General features: G+C 37.2%; 1 protein-coding gene across 1 annotated transcript in view; it reads right to left on the reverse strand.

Moving 5' to 3' along the window:
* Positions 1–5,771: 5,771 nt before the first annotated feature.
* Rab1 (RAS oncogene family member Rab1) overlaps positions 5,772–14,585 on the reverse strand; it is a 29,876-nt gene continuing 21,062 nt past the window's right edge. The window contains exons 6-7 of the mRNA XM_081730451.1: positions 12,554–12,766; positions 5,772–6,701 (exon numbers count right to left, since the gene is read on the reverse strand). Of these exons, the coding sequence (XP_081586577.1) occupies positions 12,569–12,766 (198 nt within the window). The 3' untranslated portion in view covers positions 5,772–6,701; positions 12,554–12,568. The remainder of the gene's footprint in view (positions 6,702–12,553; positions 12,767–14,585) is intronic.

Here is a 14,585-nt window from a genome sequence, read left to right on the forward strand (position 1 = left end):
TTCGCAAAGATATCAACCTTCAAGATCCTGTGTATCAAGCAGAAGACATGCTAGTCCGTACAAAAGCTGGTTGTGCTAGTGAGCTTTCGAAGAAGATGCTAAGTGAGGTCGCCATGTGAAATAAGTATCGAAGATGATCTAGGTATTTGAGACGTCCTTGGTAGGTTTGATGGGAGTATCAAGAACAGAAAGATTTAGGCGATTTGAGTTCCTGTGGACGCAAGACAGTCACTTAAGGTCAAGAAAAACCACCGCCTGAGTCTTCTCAGAGGTTAGACGTAATCGCCATTTTCAGCAACGAACTAAGACATCCTTAGTAGATTGTAGTGCTGTGTTTAGTTGATGGATTGCCTTACCGAGGGAAAGAAAGGTTGTGCAAACTGAAAAAGATTTACATTAGGAAGAAGATCGGCAACAAAGTGCAAATATAGAAGCAGAGATGTACGAACAGGATGTGATAAGGAATTTTTTACTGAGATACATATATGTAATACAACAGGACAGAAAGTTAAAAATGAAGCAAATGTGGAACAGCAACTTAGAAAAAAGTGCAAGATGCCTTATCTTGTCGAATGCTTTCTCAAGGTCGAAGAGAAGTAAATAATTGAAGTGATTCGTGATGAACTTGGTGAATCATATCTGGTCGTGAACACCAATATGAGGTCGGAAACCTGCTTGGTAGAGTGAAATGATACGATGGCGAGAAAGATGAAGTCTGTTAAGAATGCGTTCGAGGATTTTGCACAAAACAGTGGTTAATTCAATTGGACGATAAAATGATAAATGTAGTAGTTTGCAGTGAAGCTATATCTAGCATCTTAGTGCTAAATCTGGCATAATTCACACAAACTTACCATCTAGCGCCTTGGCGAAACCTACTGTGGAGAACGTTATTTGATCAACCATCGTCAACACCTATCCCTCTTGTATGATAGCGAAGGGTTGCGATAATAAAGTCGGTCTGTATTTCCACTGTGTTGTCGCTGAATTCACAATAATGTTCAAAAATTAATTCAAGAAGTGATAAATGACCTGCAAAAGACCGCTTACTTACCCTGTAGTTTTATTATTGTTAACTGAAACTTGAGTGTGGTTTAATTGGATGTTCTTGTCTCTTCTCACTTTACAACTTGAGATAAGGGTGTGCGTCAGGGTAGATCTAGTAGTATACCACTAAAAGAAACGCTTCAGCGCTGTCGGAAGCGGCATGCATTGAATATTGCTTACAATGTTATTCTTACTAAAAACATAAAGTCATACTTTTTCCACTTCCCAATTCTGCGAACAGACTGAAAAAAAAATGAAATCTTTGAGTTTTACGTCCCACGGTTATGCCGGTGAGGCTAAAGGAGACGGTGATGATGCGTAATGAATGAAATGGTGGAATGAAGAAAGTGGGAGGAAACGGGAGAACCCCGAGAAAACCCACGCACACGGTGTTTGTCCACCACAAAGTTCACTTGGCGGGTGCTGGGATCGAACCCGGGACCCCAAGCACCAGAGGTGATGCGAACAGACTGAATTGCTGAAGGAAATGTTCATAGAAAACTGAAACACTTTTGTCTTAAATTTTCTTTCGGGATATTTTGTATTTGTAGTTATTCGTAAGTGTCTTTTTTATTATCAATATGAAGCGATCACAGGCTGAAAATCCTTAAGAAAAAAGTGCGAGGGGAGTCGAGTTCGAAACCAGTTTATACGCAGAAGTATAATGACATGGGAAAATGAACCAATATTTATAGGCTGGTTCCAGCCTAACAGAAGTTGTCGTTCACAAGCATATTGTTTCGCATGCAAGCAAGAAATGTATGCTAAACGAAGTGTACTAGAGAAACATAGCAAAACTGAACGACAAAAATAACACTCGGTCTTCAAAAGCTTAATGTACTTTGAGTTCGCATCGAAAGTCATATTGAATCTATCTCTTAATTTTATCTTAGTTCAAGGGGGTTCAGTTGGAAAACTCCGGGGGAATCCTCCGGAAGTATGCCTGGAGGAAACACTGCTGGAAAATAAATGAAAACATAAAACAGATTTGACGGCCTAATTCATATCATCATGCTGGTAAGTCTATTCTTTTGTTAAATATTTAATAACTCTAATATTAAATTAGAGTTCGGCGTCCCTTTCACTAGCAAGGTAATATGAGACGTGGACTACAGCGTTTAACGTGGAGCCTGAAGCACATGAGCTCCCACCTAGAATCAAACCCAAGTCTCACGCAGTGTGTGTATTGCGGAGGGGAGGGGGAAGGCGTTGTCACGGTGAAGGAATCAGTCACCTTACCGCCAGAGTTCGTCTTAGAACTTTCACATAAAAGTGCTGTTTAACAGTCTGACCAGGGAGAGCAAATTCCCGGTGCACAATTCCACAAATAAAAAATAAATAAATAAAATAAAAATAAAAATATGATTGTCTTAACATTCGACCTCACTTGTCTTGATTTCTTTGGTCGGGTCTTCCACTGGGTAAACTCTTGCTTGGTTTCTGTCATATACGTGACACAAACTCTCGTCATCTGCAATGATCTTGGTGAAAAAGTTTGACTCACTTTCAATCTGATTTTTCAAATCTTGGCTCAAATTCACTTTTTTTTTATTATTTATTTATTTTTTTTTAAATCCTGTGTGACAGGCGAAGAACAAACTTTGCAGCAACAGGTCTAAGTTTGGAAATCCTTAATCAAAATCCGCTGGTACGAGCTCCTGCTCACTCCTGCCTGTTCTAAAACTTCGTCGATCGTAAAACGACAATCTTCGTTACTTCTTTAAATGTTTCATTGTTTCGAGATGACGGGAGTCCAAAACGAGAATGATTTTCAAAATTCATCCTCACAACGTTTAAAGAGTCCAAACTACTCGAAAACTTGTGTGCAGCTCATAATATTCTTCTTGAAAGCCTGTTGAAGCATTTAGTAAGCTTTCGATGCCGATTTTTCAAACAAGAAGACAAATTTGCGTCATTATTTCCTGTACAGTGTGTGTCTTCTTCTTGGCTTCGGTAACTTTAAAACAAACATGAGAAATGCAACTTAGCAATAATGATCACTTATAAACTTGGGAACACACTAGTTCGCTAAGATGTATAAATGTCTGTGGATTGTATTGTAGAGTCAGTAGGCTTAATAGGAATACTTTTCAAGAATTTAGATGTTTCCATTATCCTCCACCCTCAAATTGTTGGTTTGGAGTATTATGCACAAAGGACACTCTACACTCACAAAGCGAAAAGTAATGGTTTGATCATTCTCATATCTTTTCACTACCGAGCATAGTTATTCGTACTATGTCGAAAGATGTGTACTAAATTATTCGTAAACGGTGCGGAGTAGGCGAACAAGATGGAGCCTGGGAAAGTACTGGAATATACTAAAAATATTTTTTCTATCTTAAATTATTTCGAAACTATTTCCGTTATATACACACAGTTTCTACTAAATTCTTCTTTTGCCTTCATTTTCCAAGTTGGATAGATTCTGTATTATGCAAAAATAATAATAAAAATGAAAAATAAATAACATTGCATAATGTGAAGTTTCTGCCATATCCACTGTTCCGCTTTGAGAAAGTTTTACTGTATATAAATAGATATATTACTGGTAAATCACTGTGTGCGATGACTGACAAACTTCAGGCACGGCACGTTATCAAGTTTCTGCATCTCCAGAAAAAAAAAAATCATCAAAACACATTCACGACATGAAAGCAGCCCATGGGAAGGAATAACATCTGTGATATGACATCCAAGTGGAAACGGGAATTTCAAACTGAACACATGTCCCTAGATTAGAGACTATTTTTCACAGATGACGCCGTCATGATGGAGGAAGTTCAGATCATCATATTGGAAGACAGGACGATAACCACTAAAACAGTTGTGGCTAAAATAGGCGATAGCTCCAAGAAAAATCAGTAAAACAAGGTTGGATCGCTATGAGCGCAATGAAAAAACTTTTCCGGACGATTGGTCACAATGAGTGAAAGTTGAGTATATCTTTGTGACTCAGAAACAAAGGTGCAAAATTCTGCCACCAAACTGATGTTCTCCGTGTTCTGGGATTGTCAGGGGATCATCACGACAGACTACCTGCCGAAGGCAGTTTAGTCGGGGATAGAAAACTTTTCCTCACTCTGCATATTAACCACACAATTTTTTTCTTTTCATTTTTTAGAGATGTTATTACCATTTTAACAGCAGGAACAGCTTGACTAGAAATATAGTTTCAAGTTCAAAGTGCAAACTTCTACAAAAACTATTTACGTAATGTGAGGACTGCTGGCAAAATGCGTCACGATGTACGTCGACTATGTAAAGAACGATTAACACTAATTCAGTCTCACAGGTATGCGCAGCTGTTTTCTTTCATGTGATTGCACGACCGTTTTGATGCCCCCTCCTTTGTAGAAGGATCTCGTGATCCCTGTGTTCGTTCTTCAATAAGGCTTATCAGAATATGGCCACGCTCACAAACCACCACTGGCATACAGGCAAAATTTTGCAGAATGGCCATGCAAGTAAATCTCCCAACTTAAAGACAGGTGGCAATTCGCCGTCCATAAATGTCTTTGGGAATTGTCAATCACACCTTGCGCTAACAACTGAATCTAGAAACTGAATACAAGGTTAGCCTTCGTCATCTTACCGATGCCCACCGACGGAAACGCAAGGAGCCCTCTCACAGTAGTCTAGTGGCTAGTGCGTGTGCCTTCAGTGATCCTGATGGGATAGCAAAAAAAATAATTTCACAACCACTCACTTTCATTAATCATCCATCCCCTTTACCTTAAAATGCATAACTTGGGAAGTCAAACACTTGGGGGAAGAGGACGCAAAAGAAACGCTTGGAAGCTAACGAGCGGCATAAAACAAAAGATGAATGGAGCATGAGTATACCATTTTAACTGCTTGAAACTAAATACCATCATGTACATGGGCAAAAGCGCGGAGTGCTTCACAAAGTGGGTCCAAGCATACAAAGGTTCTGCCGAAAGGATTCATTCATGGTGATTGACTGTTACTGTTACCGAGGCCAACTTAAAATTAGCAAGGTGAATAAGTTCAAATCAACTCCAGTATTACCAATAGAAGATCCTGAGGCCGATCTACGAACAGAAGCTACCGGAAATGTACAGAAAAAAGATCAACGTGGTACATATTCATCAAGACGAAGATTCGCACACCTGAATATCGTCCCACGCATTTTACCAGGATATGAAGGAGTTACTGCAATGTGAGCGAAATAAGGAAGAAGAAATGGATAGGTATCCAATGGAGCCTTCTGCAATGGAAACTACGTTCCCGGGACACTGATCGGAACTAGAAGAGACTTCGAACACTGACGCACCTGGCACCATAGATTTTCTATTTGGTCACACACATACGGAAGAGCATCTGTATTACAAACATAGTGCAAGCAGTGACACTCATTAGTGTGACTTAAAGACTGGTAAGTTTCCTTTTTATAATTAGCATGTCTGAACCCTGAAAGCGTAACTACTAATAGTCTTCCCTGCTGGTCCGTTAGTCTCAACTGCTAACGGAACTCACCTGTGTTTCACGAAAAGAGATTCCACTGAATACAACTCAAATGTGTTAGTTGTGAAGAAATCTATAGAATATCTATACAAATCTACGTCAAATCCTTGTGAATCTTTAAACTCCCTAAAGTTACATAAGCTTTAAAAGTGTCACAAATTAGAGTTTACAAAATTTGAACTAATATTTACTAAAGGATGGCCTTAATTTGCCTTTAAAAAATCAAACAAAAAATATATACAGAAGCGAACACTTTGATACTTAGTACATTTATTTTCAGAAGAAAACACTTACAACAAACTACACAAATTTCTATGCCTTAGTTTCGTTTTCATGGAATGACGGATTCGTACACTACACTCCTCCGGTTAACAGAGGGTGACTCGAAATATCTATGGCTGTTTTGGTGTGAAGATAGTTTAAGAAAAATTAACAATGACAAGCGAAGGCGTGCAAAAATTTTATTTTTCTGTCACCCAGAGATATCAATCCTATACCTCAACAAAAAAACTCACAAATGCGAAGGTTGGTTGTGTCTCATTTTATATATATATATTAACTATATATATGTATAATAATGCATATTCAACACGACTGCGTGCATGTAAGTGCATTCGGTCACTCCAATAGATGCATACATACAAAATTTAACACACAAACAAAAATTACATACATACTTACATACACTATACACATACATGCACGCACACGTCTTCTATGTATAGATTTTTACATGTGTATTTTTCTTTAGAAATATCCTTTTAAAAATACAAATTACAATTTAGATGCTCCCCCACTGTAAACGTATAGGGCTATTCCAGAATGAGCACTGCCGACAACTGTATAGGGCACATCTAACAATGCTTGTTTAAAAAAAAAAATCATATATATATATGTATAATAATAATAATATATTAGTGCAGGACTGCCACAACATTATCACTTGCTACTAAGAGCAGTTTTCTGAATCGAATCTGCTGATAAATAATGAAAAATATATATTGTCTTCAGACTTTACATACACACCACATGACTTGGTACTACTCTTTGGATGATAACTATTCACTGATATCTTGATGTTTCTCGCGAAAAGTTTCTGGAACAGCCCTCTCCCCAGCACTTCAAGTACACATCTCCATAGGAAAGCATGATATCCAATGAAGAACCTGCAAAAATACAACATAGGTTAGCAAGTATATTTAAAATTTTACTCAGAGTAGTGTCCCAGAAAAATGAAAAAACTTAAGTACTCAGGCCGTAGTATAATGAATTTGAACAAAAACTTGTTTTTTACATTAAAGCTAGCCAATCCGACATGTTATGTATTTTATATGAAGTACGAATAGCAGCAGTAAGCAGACTGATTATGCCAAGGATGATGAGTAGAACTCTCGCTACCCCTGATAACTACACGGCAAAAATAGGCTTCGCACAATGATTCCATCATGTAGAATTTGCTCCACTCAAGATAACTGCTTGAGATCCATGTGGCAGAACACAATTCCCGCTTCAACAGATTTCCTATAGGGTGAGCTTTATCACTCTTAATACAATGGTTCGCTACTTAGTACCTTAATCTCATCTCATTACGCATTTAGTAAGTATATGGTGCCTTTCTTCTCTTGAGTCACCCTGAAGTCTCAATCAGGACGTCACGTTATTGCAACAGACTATTACAAATCAAGTTGTCAAAAATCAAACTACGACGTTTATCAAAAATCAAACTATGGCATTTCAATACCTTGGAATCAATGTGAACTGAGTGTAAAATCCTCAACTCACAAGTAGATTTTGGACATTGCATCCCTTACTTCATTTGTTACCCTCCACGCAAATTAGACAAGTTTTGGCCTGATACAAAAATTAAATGACGAAATCTGTCGGTTCAACATCTCACGATGATTTAAGCAAGTGAATGATGGAAGAATTGGTAGAATGAGGAAGTGGGAAGAAATGGGAGTCCACTCCAACACACCCACGGACACGATGTTGTCCTGAACAAACTTACTTAGCCGGATACTTCGTGTAGTTACGTTGATTACCTCTCCCATATATACGATTGCTTACGTAATCTTACATCAAAAATTTAATTTTGTGCTGCGTGCTATATACGATGCCATTACCATTTCAACTTCCATTTGGACTCAAGAATACTAGTACTCAATTGTGTTAAATTCAGATGCCACACTTACTTCGTGTGCAGTAAGAGATGCAGAGAAATTTTACTTCAATGAACAATGATAAAAGTTTTCAGTTTTTGTTATAGAATATATAGCGCACTGCTTCGGCAATTTCACTGTATTATCCAAATTCTGTCTTGCTGTATTGTGAGAACTCAGCTGTAGTTTAATGCAACCTTAATTTAACTCCTATCTTGACGTCATACAATCTTGAAGTTTCGCACATCAATATGAGACAAGTGATAATAGAACATTCCATTGTTACTTCTATGTATTTTTATACATGTATAGATTATTAAAGTTAGATCTCTAGTTTGATTTTAAAGATTGATGTTAGCCTTTTCATATGCAAAACATACTTTCTTTATAAAGGAAAAAGATAAATATATAACAAGCAAACCAAATCATATTAACCCGCTCGACTACAAACTGTGGTCTGTGCTTCAATCAATGGCCTGCGAGAAGAGAGATAATAATGTAGATTTCCTAAAGTGTGCCCTAGACACTTCATCATAGACACTTTGCAATTCCATTGACGAATGACTCGTCGGACTCCGGACATGCATTTAGGCTTAAGGTGGACATTCTGAAAACTGATTGGCGCTCTTCATGCTCCACATGTTTCCATATACTATCTTGCCAAAGGATATCAATGTATCTTCAACATTGTACCAATTTTGATTTCCAAACCTCTGGCAGTATTTATAAAGTAACTAGGTAGTCATCAGAAGTAACAATATCTGACGAGTAATATGTGACAGATTTTTATAATTTATTGTCCATTGGAAGCAATTATATAACAGCTCGGGATCAGTTGAAATCTGGAAATTCCCTTTCCTTCCAATTCAATAAGGCAGATGAAGGAAAGAAAGGTTTTTCTAAACAGCTGGATTTATATATGTAGGTTAATATACAAGGTCTGTCCTGAGAGTAATGTCAGTGAATTTATCGTAACGCGACTGTACGTCGGAGCGCGGTCTAATCGGTTGTAGCTGGTAGTGGGGGAACATCTAAGCAGCACTCCGTCGCTCAGTGTGCTCCGAGCATCCAGAGAGTGAGGACAGGCCTGTCCGTGTTTTTTTTTTATCTTGTGCAAGTGAAAATGTAGCGCTAGTTAGAACAAAACTTTGAAATCAAGTTTTGCGTGAAACCTGACAAGACCGCTACGGAAACTGTTACTATGATCAAAACTGCTTACAAAGAACATGACCTGTCAGCTCGGCAAGTGTTTCGGTGGCACAAGGCCTTTTTGGAAGGACGTTAACGAACACTTAATGGGCGACGAACGCTTAATCGTCGGTCTGAGTTCAACAATTCCCTCACTCGCGTCACATTGCAAGCCGTGGTGGTCGTGGCTGGCCGTCCGGCGCGATCCTCGTCGTCGACCTGTCCCGGGCTTTCCAAAAAGGCCTTGTGCCACCGAAACACTTGCCGATCTGACAGGGTATGTTCTTTGTAAGCAGTCTTGATCATAGTAACAGTTTCCGTAGCGGTCTTGCCAAGTTTCACGCAAAACTTGATCGCAAATCTTTGTTCTAAATAGCACTGCATTTTCACTTGCACAACATCAAAAAACAACCCTCACGGACAGGCCCGTCCTCACTCTCCGGATGCTCGGAACACACTGAGCGACGGAGTGCTACTTAGCTATGTTCCCCCACTACTAGTTACAATCAACCGGTTAGACCGCCCTCCGACGTACAGTCGCGTCACGATAAATTCACTGACATTACTTTCAGGGCAAACTTTGTGTATATATATATATATATATATACCGGTACTGTGATATAAACTGTGTGATTGAGACTTAAAATGCTTGTTTTGTTTGCTTTTCTGGAGTGGTGTAAAGTGCAATTTTTAATGAAAATTATGTATTATTGAATGTTAGTTTTGTTTACGTTCTAAAAGGAAGTGCTTCATGTACATTATAAGACGCTGAAGAATTTCATTATTCTTTAGAAACTCGAAATATGACAAAAGTGTGTGACAAGCCTTTGTAAACAAAGACGAATTCTGGCACTGCGAAGTGAGGGCTACTTAAATAGATAGATCTCAAAAATTCTAGGTCTACATCATACTATCTTTGGTAGAATAATACAGAAGCAAGGAGAGCATAGTATGTCTTCTGAATGAGAACGGTGTGGCAGAAAACGAAAACAGCTGCAAGATTGGATCAAGAGGTTTTTCGCTTGGCTGTATCAGACAGTGCTTCCAGGGACATGAAATGAAACGGCTATTTATTCTAATGCAGGTTATAACATAAGCCGGATGATTGTTGTCAGACGATTTAATGAAAAAGGATTAAATAAGAAAACTAAAACATTTTTAACTGATAAACATGTAAACGCCAGAAGAGAGTTCGAGAGTAGACACGGAGCAAGGAGTGATGAACAGTAGTGGCACGTAATTTTCTTGGATGAGGAGAATTTTATGATTGTTGGAAATGTCAATGGAATGAAATTTTGGATGAGGAAAGGAGAAAATGTAAAGCTAAAGTATGTTTCCAAAAGAAGGAAATTTGATGAAAGTGTCATGTTGTGTGGATGCTTTACTTCAGATGGAGTGGGATGAAATAAAATCTCGAATGTAACGAGTTAATGTGGCATATTGTATTGACATTCTGACATGGCGAAAGTTACTACGACCATGTGTTGACTATTTCTCAGGTCCTGATTTGATTTATTTTTCAAGACGACAATGCGCCGTCACAAAGCACCGAGTGTAGCGGACTGGTTTCAAAGTATGAATTTCCAAAGATGATGGTAACCACCAATTCTCCGGATATGGATCCTATATAGAATCTGTGGCATATTATATCACAAAAAGGACATGGGAAGATATATGTCCGGGAGACAAATCACTGAGGAACTGGTTCGAAACTGGCACCTCGAACTGGATATTACAATAAGTGAAACATATGTGAACATCATATCTCGTTGGTTTGCAGCATTAAGAGCTGCCCATAGCGGTGTAACAAAAGACTGAAGTGTCATAAAAATTGTGGTGTAAACGATTTTCTCCTTACACTTACTTTCAATAATTTACCTACCGTTTAGCGATAAACTGCACAAAGAGTGTGATGATAAAAAAATATGCATTAAACTTAATTTCTAGATTATAAGGTCCCACAATGCATAAAACTCAGCGTTTTCATGTTATGTTCATATATGTACTACAGTAGCACAAGTTAGAGACCATTAAAAGATCAGTTGATATTATACAGTATATATACATACAAGTATATATGTTGATTCATTTATATTGAACTGAAGTCAATGTGCAACAGTACCGCGCATGCGCAACCTATCGCCGTGAGAAGCAAGCAACACTATCTTGTTAGTCACGCAATTGGGCAGTGTGGTTGATCGTAGTTTGATGCCACCGAAACTGAACAGATTCTGGGAGTGAATCACTGTGGCGTTTTGCGATGCTAAATTCACGGCGTTGCGCGTCGTAGAAATGTGTAAATCGTGCTTCTGTGAATCGTATTATGCAGAAGTATGTAATTCAGAGGTCTGGGTTCACTACACCGACGCGAGTAGCTAGAAACCGGTCTCCCGACAAGACACTCATCTCTTACCAAAGACTTTTCTTTTCCAACATAGCTATTATCGACTGAGATATTACTCAAGCTATGCTGCCATTTGAAACTTTCTTGGCCCTAAGGGCACTTGCTTTATACATATTTTTATCGACCTCTCTACGCTCTTCCATTTTGATCCTTGTTACTTTGGTTCTCTGACGCACACTTGACGGAAAATTGGCTTGTAACACTCAATTAGATTCAACCTGCATGCATGTTCTAATATAATAAAATATCTCAACTTGGGGTACACTTAGTTTCGTTTCTGAGATACTGCCATTTGGAGTCATAAATAAACGAAATTCGAGATTAGGTCATAATTTACAATATGGTAAAGACAAGAAATCAAATTCAGTAGGAAGAATGGCTGGAATGAACTATGATAATGCTTAGAAAAGTTAAAAAATAATAATAATCCAATAAAACTTTAAAAAGTATTTTTAAAACACGGCTCCTCAAAAAAGAATAATAAAATAAAATAAAAAATAAAAATATAAATTTGTAAAAACATGGGGAGCGCTATAATATATAAAACTTCATTTACATGAAAAATTGAAGAATTTATAAATAGATTGTGTATAAGAGTGCTCCTCATGCTTTTATTTTTAGTCATGCATAAACAGAAATTTTTCAATAAAAGACAAATTCTGACCAAAGCATGTGCCCGATGAAGGCAAAGATAATTTACCGAAACTGTAATACTATTATTTATTAGTTAATATATGTTTTCGTCAGAATTTATTGTATTCAAGAAGTTCCAAAGCTAAAAATGAGTGGTATTCAAATTTTTTTTCAAAAAACTTAGTATGATTTGTTTTGCTTCTTATATATATATATATATATATTCTTTATAAAGAAAGCATGTTTTGCATATGAAAAGGGACTAACATCAATCTTTAAAATCAAACAAGATCTAACTTTAATAATCTATACATTTATACAAATACATAGAAGTAACAATGGAATGTTTTACTGTCACCTGTCTCACATTGCTGTGCAAAATTTCAAGATTGTATGACGTCAAGATAGGAGTTAAATTAAGGTTGCATTAATTGAGGACGGCTGTACCAGTGTGAGTTGAAGAAAAGCATACAAAAAACGCGTGGAAAGGAAGATTCCTATACTTGCACATTTGAGATACTGAAGTTTCCGATTACTACAGGAAAAAATAATCCTGAGTATTTGACTCATCACACTGTACCTAAATATTATGCTGGACGTCAAATCAAACAATCCGGGCGCTTTTACAACTTACCAATTCATTCTAACTTCAGCAGCATCCTGATTTGTTAGTTTCTATTGGTCTTCCTTGATCAATCTTCACTTTGTTTGTAGTATCAGCAGCAGATGAAGGAGGACCAACCCTGTTCTTGATTTCAGCAGCCATGGTCATAAATGCTTGCTCTACGTTAGTCGCGTTCTTTGCTGACGTCTCCAAAAACGGGATGCCCAATTGATCGGCATATTCCTAAGTACACAAAAAAATCCACATTATTATACGGCAAGTTCATATCATTTCAATTTTTAAGTCCGTATACCTAGACGTATCTTAGTTCTACTGAGTATAAAAACCTATGCGGTTGTATAAGACATGATATGTCCCTAATATGGCATAAAGCACATATTGCGAATCCTGAACTACCTACAGTGACTGATTGCGGTTGAACTCTTAATAGGAAAGGGCGATACGAGCCAATGATGTGTGATATTCCTTGTGGATCTGAAGAACTTCTTTCAGTCATCAGATGTTCATGTGGTCCGTCAAAATGTTTCCATCATGCAAGTGTGCTCTAAACAAACTTTCTTGCACAGACATGCGTTCCTATTCTGTTGATGAACAAAAATTCAGTAATGTGAGTGAGAAAGAAATCTCAAATGGAATCGACTTTTCTGACGATGCAGATGGTAATGATGATGGCGATGAACTTGGATCATGGTTATGAGATGTGTACCTCGAAGCGGATTATGCAGATAGGGAATCTGAGATAGGTTAATGCGAAGTATAATAAACTCTTGTGAAACAAGAAGGAACTGAGCATAACTCGTATAAGGGAAAGCTTTTGTTATGTGACTTCTTATTCCATTCTTTCGTGAACTAGTCCGTCTGTCTTCCGAGCTGCTGCCGATCGGTTGAACAAGTCACATAAATCCCTGTGATATGAAGGAACGAAAATCAGGGAGAGAGTGTGAATTTCCTTTGTCCCCCTTTTAACCAATTCTTATTTTTTTATTAGTGCATTCTGAATGTGGAGTTTTAGTGCAGCGTAGTGTATATTAAAATATTAAGAAGAATTAATGTTATGAAGATTGAAGGAGGAGAACTTTGGATTCTTGAAGTGCTCCGATCATTCACACCAAAAGAAGAGTATACTTTATTTTTCAGTAAATGAATATAATAAGAAAACACATGACTGGAGTACTTATTCCACGACAATAAAACATATTTCTAAAATACTTATGAACATATACAGAACTAATATTAATATGGATCACATAATATAATAAACTGTAGGAATAGGTATAATGATAATTAAGAAATATATATTAATTCCTTCTCTTCAGTGAAATATTAGATTTCGTATACTGTTGTTTTCCTTATGCTTTATACACCTAGGTAACAACAATTTTGAAAATAAAAAGTTTATTCTTATTTCATGCTCTTTTTATGAATTTAACTATTTGGCATAAATAAATAAAACAGAAATGGTTATTTTGTCAAAATATTTTTTGTGAGAAATTCTTTTTTGAAACTAACCAAAACGGCTGCATTTACGTAAAAGGTGCTAGGTGCTATTAACATAATATATAGAACGTACTTATACCTTTCTTTCTTGAAATAAAGAAACTTAAAATCGAATGATTAGGAGCGAAGTTATAAGAAGTTAAGCGAGCGATGACTCATTTTCCCCACCTCTTCCCCCTCACAGTCGCGAGTCTTGCATGTCCACCTGTACTGTTCTCATTCCCTACTTCATAAGGAACAAAATTATACCATCCACAATACTCTACCATTAAACTGCACACGGGATACCACTAGAAAACCCACTATACAGTACTAGATTCTATTTGTTCCTCAAAAGATGGCACGCACTAATCACCGAAAATTCATCAATTGTTTTATTATTTAAAGGAATTTCATTTTAAAACCAGGAAAAGGAAATACTACTTTTAACTGATATCTCAGTTTAATTTATCCTTTCTGAACATGCCTAATGAAAAAATGAATTATTTACATGGAATCAATAAATAAACACACTCTCAGAACCTGAACTACAAGTAGACACAAA

The sequence above is a fragment of the Thermobia domestica genome, chromosome 11, assembly GCF_964235325.1.
Source record: "Thermobia domestica chromosome 11, izTheDome1.hap1.1, whole genome shotgun sequence".
Lineage (NCBI taxonomy): Eukaryota > Metazoa > Arthropoda > Insecta > Zygentoma > Lepismatidae > Thermobia > Thermobia domestica.